We start from the raw sequence: 19,743 nt of genomic DNA on the forward strand, positions 1-19,743 counted from the left end.
TTAGATTCAGATTTTTTAGTGTCTAGTAGTGATAGTAATTATATCATGCTAAAAGAATGACACGTACCCCACCAACTTTTTCAAAATACCCCCCATGACTTCCAAAATTGATCAACTGCTCGTTGAAAAACCACGTGAATCTCACGTCCAGGGAGGGGTCACGAGACACCTGGCATGGAATAACAACACTCTCTCCGACTGTCACATCCAGCTGGATGGCTTTAGAAGTGATGATGGTTGGCTCTGAAATAACAATGAGATGGTCAGCAGCTAATACATTTATAATTGTACATTATATGTAGCTTGGCACATAAAACAGCAGTTGTTGTATTGAAGTATATTATGAGAGCTTGTGGCTCAATACGTGTTAACCATTATTTGACCTGGTTCTTTTGAACTGAGTGATCAGCACACTTCTGCCACCACTAGATGTCACTATGCTGTTAGATTTTCATCTTCTGAAAGAAATGACACCTCATATAATCAACAATTCTTAATGTCCCCCAATAACTCAAAATAGCACAACCTTTCAAAATATAACTTTATTTTAAAGAGTAAATCTATCTATCTATCTATCTATCTATCTATCTATCTATCTATCTATCTATCTATCTATCTATCTATCTATCTATCTATCTATCTATCTATCTATCTATCTATCTATCTATCTATCTATCTATCTATCTATCTATCTATCTATCTATCTATCTATCTATCTATCTATCTATCTTCATTGTTTCAAAACCACACATCAAGACACACACCTGTTTGATATTCCTCTGATGAAGTTGATTTAAGGGATGTCAAAGAAAAGGGTCAAGATGACAAAAACGACAATATTGCATATTAATGAAACAGCTGGTTCAGCTTTAATTTACGGGATGAATCATTACTGATTAATAATCTCTGGATTCCCCAGTACTGAATTATTCATGCTTCATCATGCACTATGCTGTGAACCACTTGCAAAGATTTCTTTTTAATACGGCAAACACGTGAATTGTGCTGGAGCAATTTTACTTAAACTGTTTGCAAATTAACATGTCAAATGAACATGTATTCAGGATTCAAGCTTTCATGTGAAAATGAGAACAAGAGAATAGACCACAGAGTTTCTATAGAAACCAATTTCAAAAACAAGACGGACCACCAAACTGCTGTTCTACTAGAGTGCTGGTATTGTTCACGCTGTCTTGTCACATGGGTGAAGAATGGAGAAAGTTGCAAAAAAGGCTGTTTTAGATGGATCTAAGCCCTAATGAAACACAGCACAGTTATACCCACACATATCATGCATCTCTAATGCTCGCCGAATAAATCGATTCCCCATTAGCCACAAGCACAGTTCATCTAGAGAGTGTGGAGATAAGGAGCTTGTGCTTTACTCTCACAGTGCTCTCAAGGCTGTAGTAAATTATTATTTCGTCACCTTGGAATTATAAGGTTCTGTCTGACATTTTTGTCAAAATTTAGTTATTTACATATATTTTTTATTCTGTGACAACCCATTTACATTATATGATTTTTTTTTTTTTTTTGTACATTTTGGGACTTTTTATTTAGAAAACAAAAAGGTTCTCTACAAAATCAAATGGAATGCAAAAACTTTAAAGCTCAATATCTCTAAACTATGAAAGAACCTTATAATTCCAAGGTGGATATTTTATGTCCTACATAATATTTTGTAAAAATTGGGGGGTTGTTAAGTTTTTTAAAAATGTTTTTGAGTCTCTTATGCTCACAAGGCATACATTTATTTGATCAAAAATACAGTAAGAAACAGTATTATTGTGAAATATTATTACAATTTAAAACAACTTTTTTCTATTTTAATATATTTTAAAATGTAATTAATCCCTGTGATGGCAAAGCTGAATTTTCAGTGTCACATGATCCTTCTAATATGCTGATTTGATGATCAAGAAACATTTATTATTAACAATGTTGAAAACAGTCATGCTGCTTCTTTCTTTCTTTTGTCTTTTTTTTTTTAGAAAGTTCAAAAGAACAGCATTTATTTGAAATAGAATTGTTTATAACAATGAAAAGTCAATTTAATTTATCCTTACTACTTAAATGTCCCAGCATACCTTTCACCACTAGTGTGCCTGCACTGCTCGCCACTCCAAACTGGTTTCTCGCCACACAAGTGTAAAGACCTGCGTCCAGTTTGGTGATGTTGGATATTCGGAGACTGCCATTATCCAGCACGGAGACTCTAGACAACAAAAGTAACATAATGAAAGCCTTGCAACACCATTCAGACCTACTGTATACAAACTAGTTATTATATTGCACTATATATTGAAGATCAATGAACTTTAGTCTGGACATAGAGATCAATAGGACTTATAATAAGATAATAAGACATATAAATAATAAGACATAATTAAACAATTATATAGAACATTATCTAATTTCAAATTCACGTTAGATAATATTACTTATAATTTGTATTATAAATTTACGTTATATTATAAAATAATTTGCAGCTAAAACCTGTGTTAATGGTATGTATATTTCAGATTATTGGGCATTTGGTTTTTTACAATCATGTGAAATGAAACATGTAAAAGCCAAACACATATGGTGAGATATTCACTCCCAAGCTCTTCCCTCAAATGATTCTTCAGTAGTTTCTTCTGCTTCTTTCAGTACCGATGTTTCCACATCCCATAACAACATAGTTCTGGTGATTCTGTCACTATTTAATCACCTTTATGTCATTCCAAACCCATATTATACTTTCTTTATTCTGTGAAACACAAAAGGTAAATTGCTTTTTTGACTGGAACGGTCAAGCTCTAAAATAACAAAACAGCACCATAAAAGAATCATAAAACTGAAAATAGACTGATGATGCTCTCTGTATTTTGCCTTGCAAAATACCAATTTAAAAGGTTAGTTCACCCAAAAATGAAAATTCTGTCATTAATTACTCACCCTCATGTCGTTACAATAAAACCTTCATTCATCTTCAGAACACAAATTATGCAGCGACAAGCATATTTTTTGTGCGCAAAAATAATGAGAAAAATTCAACAATATCTTCTCTTCTGTGTCATTCTCCATTTGTTTTTGCGTACAAAAAGTATTGTCGTCATGTTCTGAAGATGAACAAAGGTTTTACGGGTGTGGAACGACATGAGGGTGAGAAATTAATGAGAGAATTTTCATTTTTGGGTGAACTAACCCATTAAGCTTAATAAAGTCTACATTACATGCTTTGCTACAAGTGCAGAAGAAAAAGTGACAATTAGGCTTTCTTCATAGTAGTGCAGGGGCCAAAGCAATGAAAAATAGCGAAGAGACAGAGCATGGGATATGCTTTATTTACACCGTGACCTTTCACTATGCAGTGGTCTTCTTCACAGCGCTGCTGAAGGGGGAGAAAAATCTGCTCCCACCACCATGGCAAACAGATCTTTTTTTTATGAACATGCCAATTTTGCATGTGTTTAGTAAGTGGAATTTTTAGAAAATGGAAGAATGTTGACATGAGAGCTTTCAGCGGGCATGCCATGTCATGTCTTGTGTTATTATCTTCAATGTTTTTACTCTAGCTGAGGCCAAAATTGCTCTTCCATCAAGCAGATGATAACGTGGTGCTTTTTTATTTATTTATTTTTATAAAAGAAGCAGTAATAGGCCGCATTTAGATTGCAGGTCTTGATGCCCAATTCCGATTTCTTGACTATATCCAATTTTTTTAACGGCCAGCTTACATCTTCTTTTAAAGTCCCTCTGTAGTCAATAATTTCATCCCTTAAAGGGATAATTCACCCAAAAATGAAAGTTCGATGTTTATCTGCCTAACCCCAGGGCATCCAAGATGTAGGTGACTTTGTTTCTTCAGTAGAACACAAATGATGATTTTTAACTCCAACCGTTCCCGTCTGTCAGTCTTATAATGTGAGTGAATGGGAACACAATCAATAAGAGTCAAAAAAACTTGCATAGACAAATCCAAATTAAACCCTGCGGCTCATGACGACACATTGATTTCCTAAGACATCATGCTCTGACAACAGAAGTGATGTCTAGCACTCATTGAAGTATAAGCATGAGACATCACTTCCGTTGTCAGAGCGTGATCAGACCTCACTAACCGAGTGCTGAACGCAGTTGGACATTGTGGTGTAATAGAGGTAAAAAATGATATAAATACTGTTCAGTTTCTCCCACAAACCGATCGTTTCGTGTCTTAGGAAATCAATGTGTCGTCACGAGCCGCAGGGTTTAATTTGGACTTGTCTATGCAAGTTTTTTCGACTCTTATTGATTGTGTTCCCATTCACTTGCATTATAAGACTGACAGACGACAACGGTTGGAGTTTAAAATCATAATTTGTGTTCTACTGAGGAAACAAAGTCACCTACATCTTGGATGTGCTGGGGGTAAACAGATAAACATAAAATTTTTTTTGGGGGGTGAACTATCCCTTTAAAGCTAATCTTTGATCACAAAAATTACATATTTAATTTTTTTTTTCCTGTGAAATATCTTGAATGTAACTCTACACCCTTGCCCCACCTCCACGTGCTCACACCAGCTCAGAATACTTGATCCACTTGGTCAACTTTACTATAGTAAACATGCACGATGGCAAGTGGAAATACTGGTTTAATTCAGCCATATATTAACCAGAATCTGATTTAGAAGAAGAAGTTGAAGAGTGATTTATACAGGCTTGTCTACATGTCGATGTATCAGATTGGTAATGCGTTTATATATCGCTCTTTACAACATAACAGTAAATTATATGATTAGCCTTTTGCTTGACTACATTATAGAACATATTTATTGCTAAATGTACACGATATTTCATATCAACATAAAAATATACCTGGATAGTCTATTAAGACTCCCCTGCTTTGCAGCATAGTTAATGATATGCTAAAGCCTGCCGACACATTGACATGATTGTTACATAGTAGTCTGTGACGTAAGGAACACTGGCAATTTCAATTTCATACTCTGCAATGGTGTTGACTTATGAATTTAGGAATTTGCACATGGTTTGTCTTAAAGCATATTAAATAACACAAATAAACATATAAAAAAACATTAAAGGAATAGTTCACCCAAAAAAGAAAATTTGATGTTTATCTGCTTACCCCCAGTGCATCCAAGATGTAGGTGACTTTTTTTCTTCAGTCGAACGCAAATTATGATTTTTAACTGCAACCGCTGCCGTCTGTCAGTCAAATAATAGCAGTAGATGGGAACTTCAACTATAACGTCTCGGTTACATAGGTAACCCTCGTTCCCTGAAGGAGGGAACGGAGACGTACGTCGGACAGACCGACGAATAGGAATCTCGCTAGAGAGGCCAATCTACTTCGAGTGTAACTAAACGAGCCAATGCACATTGGCATGCAATCATATGCATCAGCTGCTCGCCTCGCAGCGCGGGTATATAATGAGCAGCAGGTGCGTTGCATCTTCAGGTTTTCGCTGAGGAGCCGAACCCAGCAGGCGGCAGCATCAGCAGGACAACGCCTGTGGCGACGGGACGTACGTCTCCGTTCCCTCCTTCAGGGAACGAGGGTTACCTATGTAACCGAGACGTTCCCATTCAGTCGGTCACGTTCGACGTACGTCGGACAGACCGACGAATAGGAATCCCTACCAAAGCGCCACAGGGGCTGCCCTCTTCCAGCGCTCTGTCGTGAGCCACCTGAACCCCCTTGCCTAAGGACGGTGGGACCAGGCTCACGCAGAGAGGGTCGATCACTGTTGTTCCCAAAACCCACTCAGTGCGACAATTGGATAACGCTGGGAAAGCGTAGCCTTACATGCGATAAGGAACGCTGCGGAAGCCATATCCTTCCCCGAAGGAGTTATATGGATAAGTACATATGGACTAACCTTGTAGGTTGTACAACATATGGAAGAACTGGGGTGACTCCACTCGGTGAGAGATGGGTTCTCCCAGAGGGAAAGACACGGGCTTCGTTTAGGAGCAGCCGTGGAAAAAGCCATATGGGATCCCCGTAGGGTCACACATATGGAACCCAGCCTAAATCCGGTTCTCAAGGATACAACGGAGTATAGGCCTGGCGCCAGACGCTCCGCCACGTCGGCTGCCGAAGGGTAACCGGAGGACTCAACAGGGTCTGCCCGTAGGGACTCTCTGGAGAATAGAATGCGCATGTAGCGCAGCAAGCCGACACTAAGCCGGGGCCTCTCCGTGCCTCTGACCTGAGGCGAGAACACGGGAGGAGACCGGCTCGACACGAAGGCTATAGTATCTAGCGAACGTGTTAGGTGTCGCCCAGCCCGCAGCTCTACAAATGTCTGTTAGCGAGGCGCCACGAGCCAGCGCCCAGGAGGATGCCACACCTCTCGTGGAGTGGGCATGCAACCTGAGCGGGCAGGGCACGCCCTGAGCTTGGTAAGCCAGGGCGATGGCATCCACTATCCAGTGGGCCATCCTCTGCTTGGAGACAGCCTTTCCCTTCTGCTGGCCTCCGTAACAGACGAAGAGCTGGTCTGAGGTCCTGAACCTTCGAGTTCTGTCTATGTACAGTCGCAAGGCGCGAACTGGACAGAGCAAAGCCAGGGCTGGGTCTGCCTCCTCCGAGGGCAGCGCTTGCAGGCTCACCACCTGATCCCTGAAGGGAGTGGTAGGAACCTTGGGCACATAGCCAGGCCGGGGTCTCAGTACCACGTGGCTGTCACCCGGCCCGAACTCTAGGCACGATTCGTCGACCGAAAATGACTGCAGGTCCCCTACCCTCTTGATGGAGGCCAATGCCACCAGCAGCAAAGTTTTCATAGAGAGAATCTTTAAGTCTGCTGACAGCAAAGGCTCAAAGGGAGCAATCTGGAGTGCTCTGAGCACCAGAGTAAGGTCCCAAGAGGGTATGGAGGGGGGACGAGGAGGATTTAACCGTCTCGCCCCCTAAGGAACCTGACGACCAGGTCGTGCTGACCAACAGATTTGCCATCTATGTGGTCGTGGTAAGCGGAGATAGCAGCAGAATGGACTTTGAGGGTGGAGGGGGACAGCCTACGCTCCAACCCTTGCTGCAAGAAGGAAAGCACGACACCGATCGAGCATCTTCGGGGGTCTTCTCGGCGAGAAGAGCACCACTCGACGAACAGGTTCCACTTCGAGGCGTAAGCACGTCTCGTAGACAGTGCACGTGCCGAAGTGATGGTGTTAAGTACCTCGGGGGGTAAGTCACCTAGAACCTCCGCGTCCCGTCCAGGGACCAGACATGGAGTTTCCAGAGGTCTGGACGCGGGTGCCAAAGAGTGCCCCGTCTCTGAGAGAGGAGGTCCTTCCTCAGAGGGATGGGCCAGGGAGGGGCTGTCGCGGGGAGTGAGAGTTCTGGGAACCAGGTCCGGTTGGGCCAGTAAGGCGCAACTAACAAGACCTGCTCCTCGTCCGCCCTGACTTTGCACAGGGTCTGTGCAAGTAGGCTCACTGGGGGAAACGCATATTTGCGCAGGCCCCAGGGCCAGCTGTGAGCCAGTGCGTCTGTCCCGAGTGTTCCCTCGGTCAGAGAGTAAAACAACTGGCAGTGGGAGGTTTCTGGTGAGGCAAACAGGTCTACCTGAGCCTCTCCGAACTCTCTCCAGATCAGCTGAACCACCTGGGGGTGGAGTCGCCACTCTCCGGGCAGCGCAGCTCGTGATAGCTCGTCGGCCACACGGTTGAGCGCACCGGGGACATGAATGGCGCGAAGCGACCTCAGATGCTTCCGACTCCACAGGAGGAGATGGCGGGCGAGTTGCGACATGCGACGGGAGCGTAGACCACCTTGGCGGTTGATGTACGCAACGGTCGCAGTGTTGTCCGTACGGACCAGTACATGCTTGTCGCGAAGCAGGCCTTTGAGGCGGCTCAGCGCAAGGCGTACTGCCAGCAACTTGAGGCAATTGATGTGCCAATGCAGATGGGGTCCCGTCCAAACCCCTGAGACTGCATGCCCGTTGTACGTGGCACCCCAGCCGGTGGCAGAAGCATCTGTGAAAACCACAGCATGCCGGGACACCTGTTCTAGGGGCACTCCTGCCCGGAGAAACAAAGGGTCCGACCACGGACTGAAGGTTCGGCGGCACTCCTGAGTGATTGGCACCCGGAACGTGCCGCGTTGCCACGCCCATCTCGGGACTCGGCCGTGAAGCCAGTGCTGAAGCGGTCTCATATGAAGCAGCCCGAGCGGTGTTACAGCCGCTGCAGCCGCCATATGCCCCAGGAGCCTCTGAAAAAACTTCAGTGGGACCGCTGTCCTGCCATTGAACGTATTCAGGCAGTTCAACACCGACCGAGCACGTTCCTCTGTGAGGCGTGCTACCCGTTCGACCGAATCCAACTCCATACCGAGAAAAGAGATCCTCTGCACTGGGGCGAGTTTGCTCTTCTCCCAGTTGACCTGAAGCCCCAACTGGCTGAGGTGCCTGAGCACTAAGTCCCTGTGTTCGCACAACTGATCCCGAGACTGTGCTAGAATGAGCCAGTCGTCCAGGTAGTTGAGAATGCGAACACCCTGTTCTCTCATGGGAACAAGGGCTCCCTCCACGACTTTCGTGAAGACGCGGGGAGACAGGGCCAGCCCGAAGGGTAAGACTCTGTACTGATATGCTCGACCTTCGAACGCGAATCTCAGGAATGGCCTGTGTCGCGGAAGAATCGAAACATGAAAGTACGCGTCCTTCAGGTCGATCGCTGCAAACCAATCTCGGGGACGGATGCACTCGAAAATGCGTTTCTGCGTAAGCATTTTGAACGGTAGCTTGTGAAGGCTCCGATTCAAAACTCGCAGGTCCAAGATCGGTCGTAACCCGCCGCTTTTCTTGGGTACAATGAAGTAGGGGCTGTAGAACCCTGACCTCAAATCGGCTGGAGGGACCGGCTCTATCGCGTCCTTCGCCAGTAGGACTGCAATCTCCGCACGCAGAACAGGGGCATCGACATCTTTCACTGAAGTGAAGAGGACGCCCCTGAACTTGGGGGGACGCCGGGCGAACTGAATCGCATAGCCGAGCCTGATGGTCCGGAGGAGCCAGCGAGACGGACTGGGGAGCGCTAGCCAGGCTCCCAGAGACCGCACCAGCGGCACCAAGGGGACCACCGGCGTACCCGCCGCGGGGCAGCGAGGTGGAACGCAGGGACGCGGCCCGGGAGGCTCTCTGTGTGAGGCGGCCCGAAGCGGGGTCACAGTGTGCTGTGCAACACTTACCTGCCTCCACGGGTGGACAGAGGGAGCAGTCGAGGATTTGCTTACCTGCTGCTCGCTGCTGTCCGCTGGCGACAGAAGAGGTGGATGAGAGTGGTGAGGTTCTAGCCCTCCCACTGCTCTCCGAGCCCTCTTCGGACCCGGAGATAAAGGAAACTGTACTCGCTTTCAGTAGCTGTCTTCATAGAAGGTTTGGCTCCGAAGCGAAAAGCTGAAGATGCAACGCACCTGCTGCTCATTATATACCCGCGCTGCGAGGCGAGCAGCTGATGCATATGATTGCATGCCAATGTGCATTGGCTCGTTTAGTTACACTCGAAGTAGATTGGCCTCTCTAGCGAGATTCCTATTCGTCGGTCTGTCCGACGTACGTCGAACGTGACCGACTGAATGGGAACAGTAAATAAACCTTGCTTAGAACATTATTTATATAAACCGAACATTATTTATATAATTTTTACCTCTAATACACCACTATGTCCAACTGCGTTCAGCTTCCTGTTAGTGAGGTCAAAAAACGCGTTCTGAAGACAGAAGTGATGTCTCGCCCATATACTTCAATGAGCGCGAGACATCACTTCCGTTGTCAGAGCGCGATCAGACCTCACTAGCCGGAAGCTGAACGGAGTTGGACATAGTGGTGTATTAGAGGTAAAAATGATATAAATACTGTTCGGTTTCTCGCACAAACCAACTAACAAGACCTGCTCCTCGTCCGCCCTGACTTTGCACAGGGTCTGTGCAAGTAGGCTCACTGGGGGAAACGCATATTTGCGCAGGCCCCAGGGCCAGCTGTGAGCCAGTGCGTCTGTCCCGAGTGTTCCCTCGGTCAGAGAGTAAAACAACTGGCAGTGGGAGGTTTCTGGTGAGGCAAACAGGTCTACCTGAGCCTCTCCGAACTCTCTCCAGATCAGCTGAACCACCTGGGGGTGGAGTCGCCACTCTCCGGGCAGCGCAGCTCGTGATAGCTCGTCGGCCACACGGTTGAGCGCACCGGGGACATGAATGGCGCGAAGCGACCTCAGATGCTTCCGACTCCACAGGAGGAGATGGCGGGCGAGTTGCGACATGCGACGGGAGCGTAGACCACCTTGGCGGTTGATGTACGCAACGGTCGCAGTGTTGTCCGTACGGACCAGTACATGCTTGTCGCGAAGCAGGCCTTTGAGGCGGCTCAGCGCAAGGCGTACTGCCAGCAACTTGAGGCAATTGATGTGCCAATGCAGATGGGGTCCCGTCCAAACCCCTGAGACTGCATGCCCGTTGTACGTGGCACCCCAGCCGGTGGCAGAAGCATCTGTGAAAACCACAGCATGCCGGGACACCTGTTCTAGGGGCACTCCTGCCCGGAGAAACAAAGGGTCCGACCACGGACTGAAGGTTCGGCGGCACTCCTGAGTGATTGGCACCCGGAACGTGCCGCGTTGCCACGCCCATCTCGGGACTCGGCCGTGAAGCCAGTGCTGAAGCGGTCTCATATGAAGCAGCCCGAGCGGTGTTACAGCCGCTGCAGCCGCCATATGCCCCAGGAGCCTCTGAAAAAACTTCAGTGGGACCGCTGTCCTGCCATTGAACGTATTCAGGCAGTTCAACACCGACCGAGCACGTTCCTCTGTGAGGCGTGCTACCCGTTCGACCGAATCCAACTCCATACCGAGAAAAGAGATCCTCTGCACTGGGGCGAGTTTGCTCTTCTCCCAGTTGACCTGAAGCCCCAACTGGCTGAGGTGCCTGAGCACTAAGTCCCTGTGTTCGCACAACTGATCCCGAGACTGTGCTAGAATGAGCCAGTCGTCCAGGTAGTTGAGAATGCGAACACCCTGTTCTCTCATGGGAACAAGGGCTCCCTCCACGACTTTCGTGAAGACGCGGGGAGACAGGGCCAGCCCGAAGGGTAAGACTCTGTACTGATATGCTCGACCTTCGAACGCGAATCTCAGGAATGGCCTGTGTCGCGGAAGAATCGAAACATGAAAGTACGCGTCCTTCAGGTCGATCGCTGCAAACCAATCTCGGGGACGGATGCACTCGAAAATGCGTTTCTGCGTAAGCATTTTGAACGGTAGCTTGTGAAGGCTCCGATTCAAAACTCGCAGGTCCAAGATCGGTCGTAACCCGCCGCTTTTCTTGGGTACAATGAAGTAGGGGCTGTAGAACCCTGACCTCAAATCGGCTGGAGGGACCGGCTCTATCGCGTCCTTCGCCAGTAGGACTGCAATCTCCGCACGCAGAACAGGGGCATCGACATCTTTCACTGAAGTGAAGAGGACGCCCCTGAACTTGGGGGGACGCCGGGCGAACTGAATCGCATAGCCGAGCCTGATGGTCCGGAGGAGCCAGCGAGACGGACTGGGGAGCGCTAGCCAGGCTCCCAGAGACCGCACCAGCGGCACCAAGGGGACCACCGGCGTACCCGCCGCGGGGCAGCGAGGTGGAACGCAGGGACGCGGCCCGGGAGGCTCTCTGTGTGAGGCGGCCCGAAGCGGGGTCACAGTGTGCTGTGCAACACTTACCTGCCTCCACGGGTGGACAGAGGGAGCAGTCGAGGATTTGCTTACCTGCTGCTCGCTGCTGTCCGCTGGCGACAGAAGAGGTGGATGAGAGTGGTGAGGTTCTAGCCCTCCCACTGCTCTCCGAGCCCTCTTCGGACCCGGAGATAAAGGAAACTGCTCTTTTCTTGAAAATTTGGGTACCGCTGGCCGTTGAGCCAGCGGCGGAACAAAAGGAAACAACAAAAGATTCTCCACCCGGCCCTCCTCCGGGGGAAGGAGTGGTGCATTCACCACCTCCTGAAGAGCAGTCCCCTCCATCTCCGGGTCACCCGTCCTAGGGCCGCTTGGACTTGGCCTTGCCACCCTTCTTCTTGGGGGGTGGCTGGACGGGCTGGGCGCCCCGCCCGCGACCGGCTCCACGGCGCCGCTTGGATGGAGGCTGCTGCTGCTGGGGCGCGGGAGCGGGGGCGGCTGCAGGGGGGCGCCCTCGGCGACGGGTAGTCTGAGGTGCCGCCGGCGGTGGAGGTGCAGCAGCTGACCGCCTCGGCAGGATGTGACTGATGGCCTCAGACTGCCTTTGTACAGCCGAGAACTGTTGGGCAAAGTTCTCGACCGCGTCGCCGAAAAGGCCGGTCTGGGACATGGGGGAATTAAGAAACCTGACCTTGTCGGTATCCCTCATGTCCGCAAGACACAGCCAGAGATGGCGTTCCTGGACCACCATAGTGGACATCGCACGACCCACTGACCGCGCCGTAACCTTCGTCTCTCGAAGCGCGAGGTCCGTCGCGGCACGAAGTTCCTGGAGAACTTGTGGATCATGACCACCCTCGTGCAGGTCCCTCAGTGCCTTGGCCTGATGGACCTGCAACAACGCCATAGCGTGTAAGGCAGAGGCAGCTTCCCCACAGGCCTGATAAGCCTTGCCGGTAAGATCCGACGAGTACTTACAGGCCCGGGAAGGGAGAGACGGCTCCCCCGCCAGGTGGAGTTAGGGCACAGTTGCATAGCAACGGCCCGTTCCACAGGGGGTATGCGCGTGTAACCCTTCGCTGCCCCGCCATCAAGGGTGGTGAGGGAGGAGGACCCACCGACACGGTTTCGGGCAGTAAAGGTGCCGTCCACGTGCCCGTGAGCTCTTCATGCACCTCCGGGAAGAAGGGCACTGGGGTGGGGGGCTGAGAACCAGCCCTGGCCACCCCGAGATACCAGTCATCCAACCTCGAGGGTTCGGGACACGGTGGAGGATTCCACACGAGCCCGACCCTGTTGGCGGCCCGGGAAAGCATAGCCATCATTTCCGGGTCCGTGTCGGGCACAGTTGTCACCCCCGAAGGAGGCAACTGCGCCGACTCATCCTCCCCAGAAGTATCAGGCTCACCCTCCGATGCAGCGATCGACATCCGGTCGTCTGGGGGAGCTCCGAAGGAAACGGATGGTACACACCTCTGGGGTGGTCCACCACGTTCCGAGGGCAGCTCTACTGGCTGCGGAGCGCACGAGGGGGAGGGTTCCTAGGGGGTTGGTTCCCCGAAGGAAGCGCGCTCACCGTTATCCTCAAGTCACCAGCCCCGCCGCTCGCAGCAACCCTCTGAGGAGGATTGGAGCGAGGCGTCGGGACCGGGACTCCACCCCTTTGCAGAAAGTGGAGTCTCGACCGCAACTCCGCGATGGTCATCTTCCCACAATGGGTACATGACTCATCCACAAACGCTGCCTCAGCGTGCCTTAAGCCCAAGCACGCGATACAGCGCTGGTGACCATCCCGAGGCGCCAGGTAACGACCGCATCCAGAAACACACAAGTAGAACGACATCTTTAAAAAGACGCGAACTACTCGTGTTAGCTCTTTCAAGGACTGACTCTTTTAGGTGCTGAAGCACGCAGGGGAATAGCCGCTGCAGCACAGACAGGGAATGTGCAGCCTGTCGTGTGCACTCTCCTTGAAGGCGCTCCTCTTACCAGCTGTAACAACAGCTTTTTAGCGCTCTAGGCGCACCGTTTCACCAGCCGTGAGAACGGCCTTCACGCTGATTACAGCTTTGCTCAATCAAATTAAAGGCAAAAACAAAAACAAAAGGAGAATCGGCCCCGCTGCTGCGCTGTCCGCCTGCACCTCGCAACAAAGAGACGTCTTGAAGAGAGACTCGTTCACCACACTCGCTTTCAGTAGCTGTCTTCATAGAAGGTTTGGCTCCGAAGCGAAAAGCTGAAGATGCAACGCACCTGCTGCTCATTATATACCCGCGCTGCGAGGCGAGCAGCTGATGCATATGATTGCATGCCAATGTGCATTGGCTCGTTTAGTTACACTCGAAGTAGATTGGCCTCTCTAGCGAGATTCCTATTCGTCGGTCTGTCCGACGTACGTCGAACGTGACCGACTGAATGGGAACAGTAAATAAACCTTGCTTAGAACATTATTTATATAAACCGAACATTATTTATATAATTTTTACCTCTAATACACCACTATGTCCAACTGCGTTCAGCTTCCTGTTAGTGAGGTCAAAAAACGCGTTCTGAAGACAGAAGTGATGTCTCGCCCATATACTTCAATGAGCGCGAGACATCACTTCCGTTGTCAGAGCGCGATCAGACCTCACTAGCCGGAAGCTGAACGGAGTTGGACATAGTGGTGTATTAGAGGTAAAAATGATATAAATACTGTTCGGTTTCTCGCACAAACCGATCGTTTCGTGTCTTAGGACATCAATGTGCCGTCACGAGCCGCAGGGTTTAATTTGGATTTGTCTATGGAAGTTTTTTCGACTCTTATTGTTCAAGTTCCCAATCACTGCTATTATTTGACTGACAGACGGCAGCGGTTGCAGTTCAAAATCATAATTTGCGTTCGACTGAAGAAAAAAGTCATCTACATCTTGGATGCCCTGGGGGTAAGCAGATAAACATCAAATTTTCATTTTTGGGTGAACTATCCCTTTAAACAATTGATTTTCACCACAGGGGGACTTTAAAATGGACCCATATCTGATGTCTGTATTTATACTAACACATCCGAAAAGGATGTAAAAACAGCATGATTTGCAATGGAAACAGATAAAATGATAATACAAGCTTTTGCTTTTGCTTTAAAGGTCAGCAAAACATTAATATCTTAAGGTGGAGAAAAAAAGAGTTTTTTGCAGGCAGGGTGAACGTAGCAATGATCGTGACTGTAATCGCTGTGATTGGTGTCCGCGTTATTCGCCACTGTCACTTTTTCAATGATGTACGACAGGAAAATCCGATCTGTCCTCTTACATGGCAGGTATCAGATTTATATCAGATTTATTTCCACAAATGTTTGAGGCCTGAAACTGATCGGAGAATATAGGAATCCATGTGCTTTTTTCCTGCTTACATGTTCATGGGTCATATCCTATCTGTGCCACATGGGAGGAAAAAAATCGGAATTGGGTCACTTGAACCATGTAATGAAAATGTGGCCAATGTGGTCAATGTGTATATGAAAGCGGTGTTTTATCATATATCCTAACGGAAATTTGAGTTCTGTGGCTTTTCGTTCATGTCTTTTAGCATACTGTACATGTGCTAGGATAGGTCGTTTATGAGAGTTAGCAAATTTAAAATTTGCATTCTTTCTCTTTCCGAAAAAAAAGAAAGACTCATCTTATATTCATTGGCATATCCATATTTTTGTCCAATCAAATGCTGTCTAGAAATGTCCTTCTTGTAACAGAGTGCTGCAGGGATGACATCAAAACCCAGAAGACTAATTCGCCACTTGTTCCCTTGAGATTTTCCTATGGGATTTTATAATGTTTTTTTGTTTTGTTTTTTGAGTAAAATAAGGTCTGTGGTAAATAACTTGACTATACTTTGACGTTTTGCTCTATAAGGTTAACTGCACACACTCACTTTCTTATCTAGTTATTAAAAACATATGTTTTGTTTTTTTCAAATAAAAATAACAGCTTCAAAATATGGGTCTGTGTAATTTACATTATAGAGCTAAACGTTCAAGTATTGTCAACTTATGTTTATTACAGACTTTATTTTACTCATAGTTTGAAAAACCCCATTATAAAACCCGGTTACTCTTTATTTTAATCTGTCCGTGTAATGAGGGCCTGAGCATCAATAGTGTGAGGAAAATTTATGTCTGATTTGGGTTTCAGAATTAGGTGTGGCAAAATGGCTCGATAGCGCCACCTACAAAATTTCAATTAAGTGCCCTTTGTGCTACGTTTCACGTACAAGTATGAAATTCAGTACACACATGTAACAGCCCAATACCTACAAATTTTAACAAGTGCAAAATCTGAAAAGCCAATAGGAAGTGAGATATTTTGAGTTTTCTCTGCAAAATGTTTGCAGTTTTTGCCATTTCCACATGTTGTACTTTAACAAACTCCTCCTAGAGCTTTAATCAGATGATCATATTTGGTCAGTCTAGTCTAAAGACCTTTGAGAGTTTTCGTTGAAGAGCGTGTCCATGGCACCCTGACGAAATTTGATGTTTCGCCATGAAACAGGAAGTTGTTGTAACTCAGGCATACAATGTCCGATCTGTCCGAAACTTCACGTTTTAGAGTCCTGGCCTGAAGACATCTTCATAACAATATTCAGTTACAGTCATAGTGCCACCTGGGGGCAACAGAAAATTACATGTTTTACACTGTGATTAACTCCTCATAGAGATTTAACCAGATCAACATCATATTTGGTCGGTCTAATCTTAAGGCCTTAGCGATGATAAATTGCAAAGATCTTGAGTTTTCGTTGAAGGGTGTGTCCGTGGCGGACTGAGTTTTGCCATGAAAAAGGAAGCTGTTGTAAGTCAGGCATACAGTGTACAATCTACCCCAAAAAAGATAAGAGTCCTTGCCTAAAGACATCTTCATACCAATATTCAGTTAGTCATAGTGCCACCTGCTGGCCACAGGAAATAGCATGCTTTACACTGTAATTCACTGTAATTAACTCACAGAAACACATGTCAGTATGCTATGAAGTACCAAACATGTTAGAAACACATTTAATCATGCAAGTCTTGGCTAAGTGCTAAAATATGTTAACACCACGAAACAGGAAGTTGTTGTAACTCAGGCTAATATAATAGTCCTGGCCTGAAGACATCTACATGGAAATATTCAGTAAGAGTATATAAAGTGTTAAAAGAACCCCATAGGAAAATCTCAAGGGAAGCAGTGGCAAATTAGTCTTCCCTGCAGCACTCTATACAAAAATATTCCTTGCACAATAAGTAGCAAATCTTGGAACAAGGCTGTGATGTAAAATAAAGGCTATTTATTTCTATTAAAGATCAATCCCTTTGATATATGATGGCTAAACTCAATGGAAATTCTTTTGAAACTTTTTGCATGAAGTCACAGCCTTACGCCTGCAAAGCCAAACAAGGCTTTTCTCCATTGCCCAGCAGTTGTTTTTACCAGGATTGTACTAAGTACTTATGTACTAAGACAGTGATATTAAAAGAGCAAATTCAGCATACACCTTATTAATTATACATACTATGTACATGCAAGCAGATTAAGCCTGAATTTAAATGCAACACGCAGTTTCTTGCAGTGTTTTTCCATAGAAAACCATTATGAAGATGGTTCACAACATGTGCTCGCCTGTATTATAGTATGAATCATCAATAAGGTGTATACTGAATTTGACTTTTTAATATCACTGTTTTACTAGGCTACATTAAGGCACTTTAAGTGTTTTTCACATTAAGCGTTTTAGAGTGTCCCGCTGTTTTTAGTCACTGAAATACTGCGGCAGGTGCTTTTTATGGATCACAAGTGCCCAAAACTTGCATTTTGTTCACATATTTTTTTTCTCTTTTGACAGGTGATCTAAATATTCATCCCTTGAAACAGATGGAAAATTGATAGGCCTGTGCTGCAGTTCTGTGAATTAAATGAATGAAATAAAACCTTTATTTGTTAATGTATTATGAACAAACATTAATCAACAATATTTCAAATGAACATTAACCAAGATTTAAAAATGCTGTAAAACTTGTTGTTTTCATTATACCTTTGCATTGACTAATGGTAACAAATTGAACATTGCAATGTTACCAGAAATTTCACCACAGCGCTTTTTTCAAAATCTGTAAAAGCTACAGGATCTTGATGAAAAGTGAAAAAAAAAAAAAAAAAAAGAATTATGCATGAATAAATCTGTGCAACTGTTACTTATTTATGCACAAATGTGAGAAGCTGGAAACTGTAAAAGGCTACAATCATATTTGCATAGTACAGTCAGCATATTTCTAACAAGTACTACATTATAAAAGCCAAATTGGGCATAAAGGAATGAACGCAACATTTTCCCTTCCCGCATGATCATTATAGAAGAAGCCTGAAAAGCTGTTCTTCAGCTCTCTCTTCTTCTCTTTCTCGCAAACACTCTCCCAGTAGTGCAGCTGTGTTTAATGAGAGAACCTGTCCCTCTCCTACCCAGAGCTCTAGATCGTGGGTGGATGTTAGCACAAGGCTGATGGACAGTGATGGCTACTAATGATTTTCTTACAGAGGCTCCAGACTCAAGAGTTCACTGGTACTCTCTCCATGAAGACAGTGCCATACTGCTTTATTTCTCAATGGATTCATCTAAAGTGTATGTTAATGAGAATTCTGTGATGCTCTGCCTTACATTTAAACTTGAGTCCTTGATCTGAAGGCAGTAACAGTGTCTGAGAGGAGATTCAAAGCTGTTTTCAGGTTATAACCCAGTCATTTACATGCACATTCTTAACCTGATTATATGCCTAATAAGCCGACAATGCATGTGGTCATGTAAATGCGTTAAGCCGTTAAATCTAGTGGATTTACGTGCAGCCAGACAAGTGTTCAAAAGTTTGGAATCAAGGCTCTTATGCTATTAATTATTATTACAAATTAAAATAACTGTTTTCTATGTTCACATATTTTAAAATGTCATTTATTCCTGTGATCAAAGCTGAATTTTCAGCATCATTACTCCAGTCTTCAGTCACATGATCCTTCAGAAATCAATCTATCCTGATTTGATGCTCAAGAAACATTTCTTATTATTTTCAATGTTGAAAACAACTGCTTAATATTTTTATGGAAACGGTAATACATTTTTTTTTTTCAGTTCAAAAGAAGGTTTCTGGAAATCTAGCCCAGAACTTTTGTCAACCATTTATGTATGAATTTTAACATAAATTAAAACACAATGACATATAAAGACATAAGCGTCCATTCAGTGGTTTGGGGTTGAGATTTATTTTTGAAAGAAAATGTTAGCGAAGATGCATTCAATTTTTTAAATTATACCTTAAGCTGTACCTTAGTGTTAAAGGTGCCATTGAACGTTTTTTTTTTACAAGATGTAATATAATCTAAGGTGTCCCCTGAATGTGTCTGTGAAGTTTCAGCTCAAAATACCCCATAGATTTTTTTTTAATAAATTTTTTTAACTGCCTATTTTGGGGCATCATTAAATATGAGCCGATTTAGGCTGCGGCCCCTTTAATTCCTCATGCTCCACGCCCCCGGAGCTCAAGCTTGCCTTAAACAGCATAAACAAAGTTCACACAGCTAATATAACCCTCAAAATGGATCTTTACAAAGTGTTCATCATGCATACTGCATGCATACATCAGATCAAGTAAGTATGGTATTTATTTGGATGTTTACATTTGATTCTGAATGAGTCTGATAGTGCTTCATGGCTAACGGCTAATGCTACACTATTGGAGAGATTTATAAAGAATGAATGAAGTTGTGTTTATGAATTATACAGACTGCAAGTGTTTAAAAATGAAAATAGCGACGGCTCCCTTGTCTCCGTGAATACAGTAAGAAACGATGGTAACTTTAACCACATTTAACAGTACATTAGCAACATGCTAACGAAACATTTAGAAAGACAATTTACAAATATCACTAAAAATATCATGATATCATGGATCATGTCAGTTATTATTGCTCCATCTGCCATTTTTTGCTATTGTTCTTGCTTGCTTACCTAGTCTGTTGATTCAGTTGTGCACATCTAGATGTCCTGCCCTTGTGTAATGCCTCGATCATGTGCTGGCATATGCAAA

General features: G+C 45.6%; 1 protein-coding gene across 1 annotated transcript in view; it reads right to left on the minus strand.

Annotated features, from left to right (window-relative positions):
* Positions 1-19,743, minus strand: part of cntn3a.1 (contactin 3a, tandem duplicate 1) — a 113,481-nt gene that overhangs the window by 15,235 nt on the left and 78,503 nt on the right. The window contains exons 12-13 of the mRNA XM_067371269.1: positions 2,091-2,218; positions 68-243 (exon numbers count right to left, since the gene is read on the minus strand). Of these exons, the coding sequence (XP_067227370.1) occupies positions 68-243; positions 2,091-2,218 (304 nt within the window). The remainder of the gene's footprint in view (positions 1-67; positions 244-2,090; positions 2,219-19,743) is intronic.

This window comes from Chanodichthys erythropterus, chromosome 20, assembly GCF_024489055.1.
Source record: "Chanodichthys erythropterus isolate Z2021 chromosome 20, ASM2448905v1, whole genome shotgun sequence".
Lineage (NCBI taxonomy): Eukaryota > Metazoa > Chordata > Actinopteri > Cypriniformes > Xenocyprididae > Chanodichthys > Chanodichthys erythropterus.